This window comes from Serinus canaria, chromosome 4 (assembly GCF_022539315.1).
Source record: "Serinus canaria isolate serCan28SL12 chromosome 4, serCan2020, whole genome shotgun sequence".
NCBI classification, from domain to species: Eukaryota; Metazoa; Chordata; class Aves; order Passeriformes; family Fringillidae; genus Serinus; species Serinus canaria.
Genome location: NC_066317.1, coordinates 14,553,823 through 14,566,173, shown reverse-complemented (window position 1 = coordinate 14,566,173; position 12,351 = coordinate 14,553,823). Strand labels below are relative to the sequence as shown.

Sequence of the window (12,351 nt, the reverse complement as noted above, 5' to 3'; positions counted from 1 at the left end):
TCTTTTACTTTGAGTCAGCTCAGTGACACTGTGCAGAAACACAGACTGAGAAGTACCCTTCCCAGGTCACTTTGGAGATGCCCTGCAAAGGCTGCATGGGAAGTTAACAGCATCCTTGTGTTCTGAGTTTGTGCAAACTTCTCTCTGACCCTGTGGTTTTCTGCAGGAGACCCCTAAAGCAGCTCTTGGAAAACAGCATGATCCTGGACACTTCCTAAGGAGAGGTGACAACAGCAAGGGTAAAGTTTTATTTTACTGCAGCTTTAAAAGAGCCAGAAATAGACCTGATAATGATCCTATTGAAATGCACATTTTAGAGCCTTTCAGAGAGCAGGAACTGACCCCTCTGGTATACTTTTCTAGAGTGGATTAGCTCAGAGCTGATCATTCCTAAGCCATGTAGTGGGGGACAAACTTACATTTTTGTGCTGCAGCTTAATTCACAGCCCACAGCAATCTCCCTGAACCAAGCAGATAATGACAGAACTCTGATGGTTCACCCGGCCTTCCTGGTGACAGCTTCCCCTCTGTCAGGAGGGCCCTGTGGCCATCTCCAGCTATTGCCTGTCTCCATGCTGGATAGTCAGTCAAGCCCTGCTCCCACATCCTCCCTTGCCTCACCACTGACTTCAGAGGAGACAGGTGGTGCCTGAGCTCTCTTGCTCCAGCTCCAGCATGATGCAGAGTGCAGCTTTCACTAACAGTGCCTTCCATTAGCATTCAGAAAGAGCTGGTTCCTGACCATACTGCTGCACTGTGATTTGTGCTGCACACATGGACAAGGTTTTATCAACTCCACTTCTAGGCCTGGGCAAAAGAAATGAGTAAGAAAAGAAGTGAACTCACAAATGCAGCTTGCAAAGATGAGCTTGATGCTCTTAACCCCTGCACTTTGAAGAGAAGGGCAACTGCACCATAGCCCTTTGCTGCAGAGAAAACAAGGGTAGTGCTGTAATTGAAAACACAAAGTTTGGTTTAGGACTCAGAAGGATGCCAGGTGAATGGTTTTATATTCACTTGATTGAGCTTATGCCCTACCTAGTAATAAGTCTCCAGGTTTTTAAGCACACATCTAGACACTTACAATGGCATTCCTCTCCTGTGTCATGTGCCTTAGAAAGAAATCATGTTTCTGTAACCCAGTGTAGCTGAACTGTGTAGTGACTAAAACAGACTGCATTCAAGTCATTGTTAATGCAGCCAAAAAAATCCTAATTAACTGAGAAAATAGGTCAACAAACTCTTAAATATTTAAAGAACTATCACATATTATTTTAAAAAGTTTCTTATGATGGCATAGCTCTTTATGAATAAATTACAAATACCTGTGGCCTCTTTCACTGTTTCTCTAGGATTAATGTTACCAGACTGCTCTGGCTGTAAAACCAGAACCTTCTTCTCCTCAGCTCTTTCCCTACAACCCAGCACTGCTTCTTTCTAGGCTGACTAGAGCAAGGGAAGGCCTCGTGGAGGTGTTTGATTGGGAGAGTGGCACTTGAACACCATTCTGCCTTCTGCCAAACTCTGCCTTCTGTTAAATTGATGTGCTCCAGTACTATTAGTAGTAAGACCAGTAATGGTGAGCTCTGAGGGATACAGCTCCTCTGAATTAGTAATGAGTTTTGCTGCTTTGCAGCTCTCTTGGCTGAGACCTAAAGTGCCTGTGTCTTTTCTTGACTTCTGAATGATGTTCTGTTTGTTGTAGCTGCCATGACAGGAGGAATGGAGGTCTTATCTCTTAATGCTGTTAGAAACATGAGCACTGGTTCATTTATTAAAAGGCACACCATTCAAACATCCCCATTCTTAACTGACTTGCCTTATATGGAAATTAGTCTGTGCTTCCGCTTGTGACAGATTTCTGAGAAAAAAAAAGTCAGAATTAGGAAAACAAAGGCACAAACCATTCTAATATTTACTGAAGAGACAAGGAAAAGGCTTGCCTTATTTCCCTCTCTAGGTGCATGACTGGGCTGGTCACAGACATTCTGCTGGAACTGGAGATTTCAGTTCCTCCAGGGCAGCTCAGCCTGCAGTCACCTGTGGGCCACACCAGGCTGGCATCCCTCAGTGAAGTGACATGGTTTAGGGTCAGAAGTACTGAAAGCAGCTAATGCACACCTATCCTGAGCCTATCTCCCCACCAGCCAAACATGCATCAAACATAGTTTTGCCAAAAAAAAAATGGCTATTGCAATGCTTGAGCTATACTTACTCAAGAAAAAAAAAAAAAATAAAATGGAAATAACAAAATGTAATGTGGAGAGGTTGCACTAAGCAAGACTGCTGATCCAAAGCTTGGACATCACAGACATTTCCAGTATTGGTTGAATTGTCACTAGTAAGCAAAAAAAGCCAGACATGCACCAATTTGGCCAGCTCCAAGAAGGATGACAAGACTCATAGGAGAAGCCCCAGGGCCCCGTGGGCCCAGCAATCACGGTCAGCAGGGATGTGCAAGCTCAGGCTCTCCCAGATCAGCATGGGATGCAGCCCCAGGGATTTCAGAGATCTTGGCCAGCCCTTTTGGCACAGTTTCTGCAAATAGTCAGGACCACAAAACCAAGGAAAGCAAAGCAGCAAGGTGAAGAACCCAGAGAGTAAAACATTCAGCACATACACGTGCTATTTATTCACTCAGATTTAAATACTAATGACAAATGCCTGTAAAAAAAGCAACAAGCAAAGGAGAAGCTCTAAAATTTTCTGCAACATTCGGCTCCAAAAAGACAGCTGCTTAGCAGCAAAAACAAATGACAAAGTAGCAGCCTGACCTGCAAAGCTGGGGTACAGCAGAATAGACCTCTCACTTCTCCTGGCAAGCTGGATCCTTTCACTGCCCCTGCCAGGCCCTTAAGACTCATTGTGTCTGGATGGCTCCACTGGCCTCCCTTCCTTCCTTTGCCTTCCCTTCTCTCTCCTGCCAGCTTGTCCAAAGCTAGGAGAGGGCAGAGAAGGACTTGGGGAGTCACAACTTCCCCTGGACCAGGAGCTGCTCAGAGATCTCTCCCAGCCGCTTCCTCCCACTGAACTGCTTCTCCTCCACAGGTCTTGTCTCAGCAGCCCTCCTTCCTCATTAGTGTGTGTGTGACTCTCTCAATAAAACATTTTGCTACATGATGTATGAAGGACCGTGTCTCAAACCACATTTTGCTGTATATTTAAGTGCATGTTTTGCTGATTTACTACTGTTCTAGAGAACATCTCCCTCCCCGAGCAGGGCAGGCCCGTAACGGATACATCAGCTCTGACTAATGATTATTAGTACATCCCAAGGTTATGTCCCACAATCAAATAATGTGTAGGAGGGAAGAGAGACTCCAGCTTGCTCGGCTGAGGACAAAGATCACAGATAGTCTCTTTCAATCTTCAGATTGCAATATCCATTACAGATTACCACCTTCTAATGTCAAAGTATAATTTGTTGTTGAGAAAATGTGTTGCTGTTCCAAAGGTGAGTCAAAGATCAGCCTGGCTGTATATCAGCGTATGTTGATGTACATTAAGAACTGACGGCCAGGTACCAAGGACATCGGGCAGCTAGTGCAGAGGGAACGGCAGCAGACGTGACTCCCTGATCCTTCCTGTGCAAACACACGGCCCAGAGCGGGAAAATATTTAACCCAGTCGAAGTGAGGTGTCACCAGTAATTGCCAGTGTCTAAGGAAGCACCGACGCGACGTGTCAGAGGCAGAGCTGCCTGCAGCGGTGTCTGCCCTCACGGCTCGCGGCAGGAATTGTGCAGTACCCGCGTTCCCGGGCGGATCCGCAGGGGCCCACGGGGCTGCGGGATCCATCCCCAGGCATTCCCCGGGGCCACGCCGCGCTCCCGCTGGCCGCCGCCAGGGGGCAGCCTTGTCACGGCGATGGCGGCCCCGCTGCCCGGGCCGGTCTCAGCGCGGCGGGGAGCGCTCGGGCTGGGGGAGGGTTTGTAATCCTTCCCTTCCAGTGACATTTCAACTTAAATGGTTTATACTCTATCTTAGTTATCAAGCCACTAGAGAGCATACACCGTTGTCCCCAGTGCTATTTTAAATTCCCAATTGCAGTTTGTGGGGATTTTTTCTTCTAGAAATCCTACACGAACACTGCTGGGAAAACAATAAGCAGGGTGTAAGTTGTCCTTTGTCCCCTTCTCCTGACAGCTTCCTGCTAGGGAAGACGTTTGTGACAAGAAGAAGCAAACCTCTCTCCAGTTCCAGCAGTGCCACGTGGTCTGTCTGGGCCCCATGGTCAGAGCTGAGCCTGGCTGAGCTCAAGTGACTCCAGCAGGTCACAGCTCTGGCCAGAGAAGGCTGAGGCAATGCTGTCCTGGTGGGTGATGCCACCCAAGGCTCTGAGAGGGCTGTATTTCTTCCTGGAAACATCTGCCTGTCACTTGGCATTTGAGTGAGCAGTTGGAAGCTGCTGGTAGGTGCTCGTGTCACGGTAATGACTGTGACAGGCTTTTTCCATCTCTGAGGAGGAGATGGTTGTGACATTTGCTTTGACTGTGGCTTTGAAGCCATGGAGTCCCTCCGGTTGAGAAGAATTTCTTCCTAATATCTATTCCAAACTTACCTTCACTTTAAAGCCATTCCTCCTTGTCCTATTACTACTTGCCCTTATAAAAGAGTCCCTCTCCAGCTTTATTTTAGCCCCTCTGTTTGGAGGGGCTCCCAGAACTTCCTGTTAACAGCTTGCAGGAAAACACCCTGTGTGGCATCAGGGTCTCTTTGGGAGGTCCACTGCCACCCCACTCTCTGCAGCTGCTTGCCAGAAGCTCCTTCCCAAAAACACCCCCAGAGCACATGGCTCCTGCAGAGACCATGCATGTGGCCAGTCTGGTTACAGCCATGGCAGGCGAGCAGTGCAGCACCAGTCACATCTGCCAGAGATACCCAGGCACTGTCATCCTTCCTGTGCAAAACATTGGAAACAGGGAAGTGGCACAGTCCATGCTGGCCACGTTGCCACAGCAACACCCTCTGGGAGGCTCCCTGGCCTTGATGTCTACAAGGACTAGTGCTGTTCTGGGCCCACGCTGACAAGGGCAGTTGTGGCACCTGGAATGTGAGACCAAGGATGCAGCTTGTGTCTGTGAGACTGGCTCCTTGATCCTCATTTCTCCCTATCTGCCATACTTACACATCCCCCTCATCTTCCTTGAGTCCTCTCTGACCTTCTCTCCTCCCTGCTATCTTTTCCCCCTCAATCCAAGGTGTGTCCCACCTGTGAACAGATTTGGTGTTGCAGGTGTTGTTAACTAGCTCACCTTGACCTTCCATGGCAGTACAGATGCAGTTTCCTGGGTCCTTCTGCTCCTGCCATGTTCTCCTCCCCAGAATGACCCCAACTCTTCCTTTAAACATCTCTGAAGTGTGGCCACTTCCAACATCAATTTCCATTTGCTACCTCTGAAATCTTGCTCTTCCTTAGGGCACTGTAGCTCCTTTCAGCTTCTCCCTGTCTTTGTAACAGTCAGAAATTTTTCAGGAGCTTCCCAGGTCTGCTCCATTAGCTCAGGCTTTTGCCAAGCCCTAGTCACCAGCTTGTGTGCCTCAATGCGTCCCTCCCCAAAGTGTCTGCATGTGGCATTGTCTCCTCCTGTCCTCTTCCTAGCCTTGATGTGCCAGTCTTCTCCAGCCTATGGTGGAACACTCTTCTGCCTGACCAGACACAGTTCCAGCCCTTTAGAGTGACTCCCTTTGTGCCCAAGTGGTCTGAGGCAGCCTCATTTTGCAGGTCCTGGGCAATGAAGTCCTTACCTTGCCCAGGAGACCAAATTGGACTGAAAGCATGGTTAACCACAAACACTGGCAACTTTATTTCAGCAACTAAGTCAATGCTAGCACTTGCATACATGTAGAGGAGCAACGTGGGCAGGACAGAGCAGGCCTTCGGCACTGAGGCGGCCTTTGGATCAGCAGGCGTTGCCTCAGCAGGAAACAGTCATGGTCCCATGCAACCTGCACTGGATCCTGTCCATTCTCCTGCTCAAACTGGAATTCCTCGTAGGTTCTTCAGGAGCTCCTGCATCTGAGTGAAGAATTCCATCAGCTTATTGAGTGGAAATGGGCAGGTCTTAATCTCTTCCACTGGTGTGGGTATCAAACTTGGCTTCGGAGTGGGGGTTGGTTGTGGCCATGGTTTCGGAGTAGGCTGTGTTGTTGGCCATGGCTTGGGAGTAGGCAGTGTTGTTGGCCATGGCTTTGGAGGTGGCATTGTTGGCCATGGCTTTGGATGGGGCAGTGTTGTTGGCCATGGCTTTGGAGGTGGCAGTGTGGTTGGCCTTGGCTTTGGAGGTGGCATTGTTGGCCATGGCTTTGGATGGGGCAGTGTTGTTGGCCATGGCTTCGGAGGTGGCAGTGTTGTTGGCCATGGCTTCGGAGGGGGCAGTGTTGTTGGCCATGGCTTTGGAGTCGGCTGTGTTGTTGGCCATGGCTTTGGAGTCGGCTGTGTTGTTGGCCATGGCTTTGGAGTCGGCTGTGTTGTTGGCCATGGCTTTGGAGCAGGCAGTGTTGTTGGCCATGGGTTATAAGTGGGAGGTGGTCTTGGCCATGGGCTCTGGGTGGGAGGTGGTCTCGGCCATGGCTTCTGAGTGGGCCATGGTGCATTTGTATGATGAGTCCAGGCTGGTGCTGGTGGGGCGGTTGTATAATGACCCCATGACCGAGAAGCCTCTACTTGTGGAAGCAGTTCCATCTGGAGCAGAATCCAGTCATAGAAGTGCTGAACAGAAGTGTATATTCCAGGCCGTTTTGCTCTGGCACAGCCTCTTCCCCAGCTGGTCACTCCGACAACCCAGAAGAAGTCAGCATTGTTGTCTTTGCACATGAGTGGACCCCCGCTGTCACCCTGCAGAGAAGCAGAGAGGATTAAGGTGGTGTTGGGTGGCCCCTGTCAGCACTGGTGCTGACTCCTTCTCTCTTACAGTCCCTGCCAGAGCTGTAGTCCCAGCTGAGCAAGGCTCTGCTCAGGTGCTGGAACCCCCAGAAGCTTGTGTGGGAGTGGGTTGGGAGCCTATGAAGTCAGGCTCTCTCTCAGCTCTGCACAGTGATCCTGGATGTGCAGAGGATAGATGTTCCAGCATTGGCATCTAGACTGCCAAGAGCACTAGTAACAGGGCTTTCTGGGCAGAGTGCCAGGCCTCTGGGACAAGGGAGGTCCTGGACTAGGCCCTGCACACAGGGAATGGGTGAGAAGCCCCAGCAAAGGTGGGGAGCCAGGGCTGAGAGAGTGAGTGGCCAGGGAAAGCAGGGGCTGGGCTGTGTTGGGGCAATGCTGCCTGTGCTGCTGGGGTCTGAGTGACTTGTCACTGAGTGACGCTCTTACCTGGCAGGTGTCGATGCCACCCTCTGGGTAGCCAGCACACAAGTTGTGGCTATGGACGTCCCCCTGGTACCACTCACTGCTGTTGCAGACCTGGACATTGATAAGGTGGACCTTGGCCTCCTGCAGGACATCACTTGATTTTTGAGCTGTGAGCACAGAAAGGAATGAGGACCCGTCAGCTTGCTGCCACTTTCCCCATCTGGAGGAGATCCCCTTCCCTAGGGTTTGTCTGTGCCTCTACAGAGGTGCTGGAGCTCTCTGTCCCTGCTGTCTGCTTTTAGGGAGTGGGCAGCCTTATTCTGGCTTTGGCTTCTTCTGTCAGGAAGCCCAACCCATCTTCCCAGTGTATTGAGCTTGCCCTCCATTTTTGGAAACTCACATCTCGCAGTAGTGGCACCCCAGCCAGCGACGTAGCAGGTTTCCAGCAGTGCCACGTTCACCGTGGCGTTGGGCACACACGCCAGCTGGATGTAGGAGCTGCACTGGACAGGCTCGTTCAGTTCCAGCAGCGCGATGTCGTTGCTCTGGTCGGCAGGACCGTATTCCTTGTGAACCAGCAGCCGTTTAATCAGGCGCACCTGGGCCCCAGGGCCCGGCTCGGTCAGCTGGGTGGCCCCGATCAGCAGGCGCATGGCGCTGAGGTTCCTGAAGGCACGAGGAGAGAGGGGTGAGAGGGAGCAGAGCCTGGAGCTGTGGCAGCCCAGCAGTGACCAGCATTCTGCCCAACAGTGGCCCTGCAGTGACCAGCATTCTGCTTCTCAAGGCAGAGAGGAAAGCGGCACTATGGAGGTGGTGACTGCTCTAGCACGCCTCAGGCTCTGGGACTGCCAGCTGGAGGCTGCTAGGAAGTAGTGGCATGTGCCCAGCCTTCTTCTGAGCAATTTCCCAGCTGGGCATTGCGTTACCCAGGCACTGGGCACGCTGCAAAGAAATGAGATGGGAGAAGCGAACGGCACTTGCTGACAGGGCACCTGCCGATGTTGTGGGGACATCCCTGTTTCCTGCTCACCTGGACTCGGCAAAGCAGTGGGCTGCTGTGAGGACCCACTTTGCGCTGATGAGGGACCCTCCGCACAGATGCCCCGTGCCTGAAACCGAGGGATCTTGGATGCTGACAAGCCAGGGCCAGGCCCCTGCCTCGGCACTTTTGCCACCCACGACGCGTGTCAGGCCTCGTTCCTTATCGGAAGTCAAGGGCCGGATCCCGCAGTTTCCTCTGCAAGTAGAAAGTTGTTTCCATCCTGCTCCATGGCTTGCTGCTTCTGCAGCAGAACTCCCCACAAAGTGTGGGGATAGCATGCTAGGGAGCGTGTGCCTGTCCACAAGGAACTGAGGCTTCCCCGTGGGGTTCGGAGAGCTGTGGCCTGGCCATGGAGGACAAGCGGGCCCTCCACAGGGAGCCCCCAAGTGCTGCCCAAGCCCTCCCGGAGCCTGGGCCCACTTACTCGCAGGTGTTCCACGTGCCCTGCACAGGCCTGCACGTGGCCAGCAGCGCGAGAAGGCACAGCAGCAGCATGGCTGCCCGTGGCTCTTGCCAGCTACAGGAGCAAAGCCTCTGTGTGCCAGCAAGCCGCAGTGCTCACAGCACCTGTGGCGCTCACAGCACCTGTGGCGCTCTCAGCACCTGTGGGGCTCGCAGCACCTGTGGCGCTCTCAGCCCTGGGCTGATGTCACAGAGCAGCTGTTCCATGTTCCAGGCACTGCAGCGTCTGGCACTGGAGCAACGTGGAGCCATAGAATGGTGGGGTCAGACCTTAATGATCATCCAGTCCAATCCAGGGAAGGGGCAGCTCACACCAGCTGCTGCTCCAAGCCCCATCCAACTGGGCCTTGAACTTTTCCAGGGATGGGGCAGCCACATCTTCCCTGGGCACCCTGTGCCCTTGCCTCAAGACCCTCACAGTTGAGAATTTCTTCCTAATATCTATTTTAAACCTGCTCTGTTTCAGCTTGAAACCATTCCCTCTTATTCTATCACTACTTGTCCTTAGAGAAAATCTCTCTCCAGCTTTTTTGTAGGCACCTCTGCTTGCAGGATGAGGGTGTGCAGGCCCTGGGGCACAGGGAAGCACAGATCCATTTGTCAGCAAGACGGACAATTTTCCTTTCATTCTTTAAAATATGACAATTTGCCTGAATTTTCCTATCATGTAGTACCGAAGTAAAAGTCACTTTGGTCATATATGTGTGGTATTTTGGCCTGTGTATCTAAAATGGAAAATACTTGTGTCCCTGCTCTTCAGGATGACTTCTCAGCCACAGTCAGCACTCTCTCTGAAGGACTATGAAGTACTAAGTGCTGCCTACAAAGAACAAGGCATAAAGAAAAAACTGATGAAAGCACATGGTGTTAAGAAGCATTGAGATATATCTGATAGAATCTAGATTTGCTTTCCATGCCAGGCCATATATTCTGAAAACCTCCCGAAAATCCTTAACCAAACAAAGAAAAAAGGAAATATGTAATCAAGTATCTAAATATTAACCTGCTGACTGGTACAGATGTGTACAATTAATATGTGTATATACACATATTATTCTAGTTACACAGAGTTTTTTCCCCTTTTTCTGTTTTCAGACAGAACAAGGAAAAGACACACACAAATAAGAAAAAATAGGAAACTTGAAAGAGTGAAAATCTGTATTAGCAAACCAAATTAAAGTTTTGGACACCTCAGTGTTTAAACATTTTCTTTTCAATCTTATTAAAAGTGCCCAATTTTCAGAGAGTACCTGTCGTCCCAGAGTGATGGTTACCCAATGTGTCGGTGCCTGCTGAGCATCTGCCATCATTTCTTATTTCGGGAAATATAGGCCCCATGTGTTTACACTTCTTCAGATTGTCAGTCTCTTTTAAGGAGTTGGTGAAAGGTTTGTATTTGCACTGGTGTTACTTATCTGAGTTGTTTTCCCATTCTTATGATCACCCTTTTTCTCAGTGAGAGGTTAAATTTCTGGTGTAGTAATATCCATCCACATAAAAATGAGGGCTCAATACATTTTAAAAGGGACAGTCACTTAATCATTGATGAAGTCTTAAAACCACCAGAGGTCACACATGGGTTTCTTCCTTCCCTTTTCCTCTTCCAGCTTTTTTTAAAAATGTGTTTGTTAGTTTGCCAGTACAGCTGGATTTTTGATACAACAAGGTAGCTAAATTTCATGTATGGAAAATACTGAAAAATAACTGTATTCAATCTCTGAGCAGACCTAGTGATTCTAAACACATATTTTCTTGTGAAAATTAATGGTGTGCCCAGAATATGAAATTGTTCTGGTTTGCAAGACTTGGCAAATTTATTATGCATTGTTTTAGTGACAGGAGAAATTAAAAGGATGTGGGTGTTTTGTTGTTGTTGTTTAGGGGGATTTTTTTGTTTGGTTGGTTTTGGGTTGTGGGGTGTTTTTTTGGGGGGGTTTGGTGGTGGTTTGGGGTTTTTTTTGGGGGTGTTTTTTGGTTGTATTTCCCTTTAAGAAGGACAGGGCAGTCAACACATTTGGAGAAATCTCATACAATGTTAATTGAGTAATATCAGCTAGAACCACAGCTTCTGTGGCACAAGGGTCATCTAGAAAGTTCTCTTATGGGGAAGATACTGAACAGATAAATATTTGAATGGGATATATGTCTCATGCTGATTTGAAATTTGCTAGAGAAATACAGACTTTGGATTGACTACATTGCTCCTGTCTTCTAATTTCAGCCAGTAGCAGCATCCTCTGTGTGTGGGTACAAACACTGGTATCTAGGACAGATGTTAAGTACACATCAGTATTTTAATTCATACAGTTTTGTGGTATTATGTCTTGCAATTAGTTGAGACATGTTTCAACTCCAAATCAATTCCCATACAACAACAACAAAAAATAATGAAGGGTACTTAAAAACTAGTGGAAGTGGGTGTTCAGACTTTTCCATTAATTAGGAAAAAATCAAATGATGAAATGTGTGCTGTAGAAGCACCAGTGATTGCACAAAATAAGCTCAAATCAACACAGAGGTAATTAAGTTAACATAGTAATTACCTACAATGTATTCTTGAAAGATAAGAGGGGTACAAAGTATCTACAACTTCCAGAACAGAGGGAACTGAAACAGTGAAAGATGCTGGAGCATTTCAGAACCTGGTCAGGGCCCTGGGCCAGGACTGACACAGACAGATACATAGACACAAAGGGTGTCCAAGTTGAAGATGATCAAGTCCACTGTCAGCTCTGGCTTTCTCAGGAGACTTGGGGTGCTCCATAATACTGGGGAGGGATAAATAACTGAGCCACTCATTAACACAAACCAGTTACCTCCAGTCTCCAGGTGTGCTTGAGTTCCCTAGAAACTAGGAATCCACACTTACCAAGAGTCCATGCCTGCCAGCCCTCTCATTTTCCAAACTGCAAAAAACCAAACAATAACAAGGCCCAGGACAACTGTCAGTCCAAATTTTTCACTTCAAGTCAAAGCACTGATTTGACTTTTGATTTTTAAAGGACAACTATCATGGCTTTTAAGAAATAATCAGCAGAAGAGATGAATAGCACACTTAGGATCTGCATGATTTATTTGGCAAAGCCTATTAGTTCCTTCTGGAGAAAATCAATAATAATTCTCATCTGTTTGTCAGTGGGAATTTAGGCTAAAAAGTCACGGACAGTTTTATTCAGATGGAAGTCTGCTCAAAACAGAACAAAAAATATGAGTTTGAGAAAAATGCTTAATAAAGTTTTCTTTAAATGAAAACTACTCAAGACTTGACTGTTCATCAGAAGAACATTACTTACTTACTCAGCATTGCTGTACCAGAATCTGGCAGCAAGTTTTAAAAAGGAACCTTTTTCTCTTTCTTTACAGTCATAATTTATAACAGCTGAATTACTGGCTATAAATACTCTTTTCTTTCTCCTAATGTATTATGCTTCTGGGATTATTCAGAGCAATATTTTGTTACTAAGAAAATAAGCTCCTAAACTGAGGCTTCTGGAAAAATAAATTAAAACACATTCAAAGTATCATCTATTCAAAGACTCTCACTGTGCCATCTT

The 12,351-nt window shown here is 48.2% G+C and overlaps 1 protein-coding gene across 1 annotated transcript; it reads right to left on the bottom strand.

The window, feature by feature from the left end:
• Positions 1 to 5,816: 5,816 nt before the first annotated feature.
• LOC103826285 (acrosin-like) lies at positions 5,817 to 12,039 on the bottom strand. Its single transcript, XM_018926914.3, has 4 exons — positions 8,324 to 12,039; positions 7,694 to 7,959; positions 7,315 to 7,460; positions 5,817 to 6,837 (listed from the first exon to the last, which is right to left on the bottom strand). Exons 1-4 carry the CDS (start codon positions 8,611 to 8,613, stop codon positions 5,977 to 5,979), a joined length of 1,563 nt encoding a protein of 520 aa, XP_018782459.2. The 5' UTR covers positions 8,614 to 12,039; the 3' UTR covers positions 5,817 to 5,976.
• Positions 12,040 to 12,351: the final 312 nt, after the last annotated feature.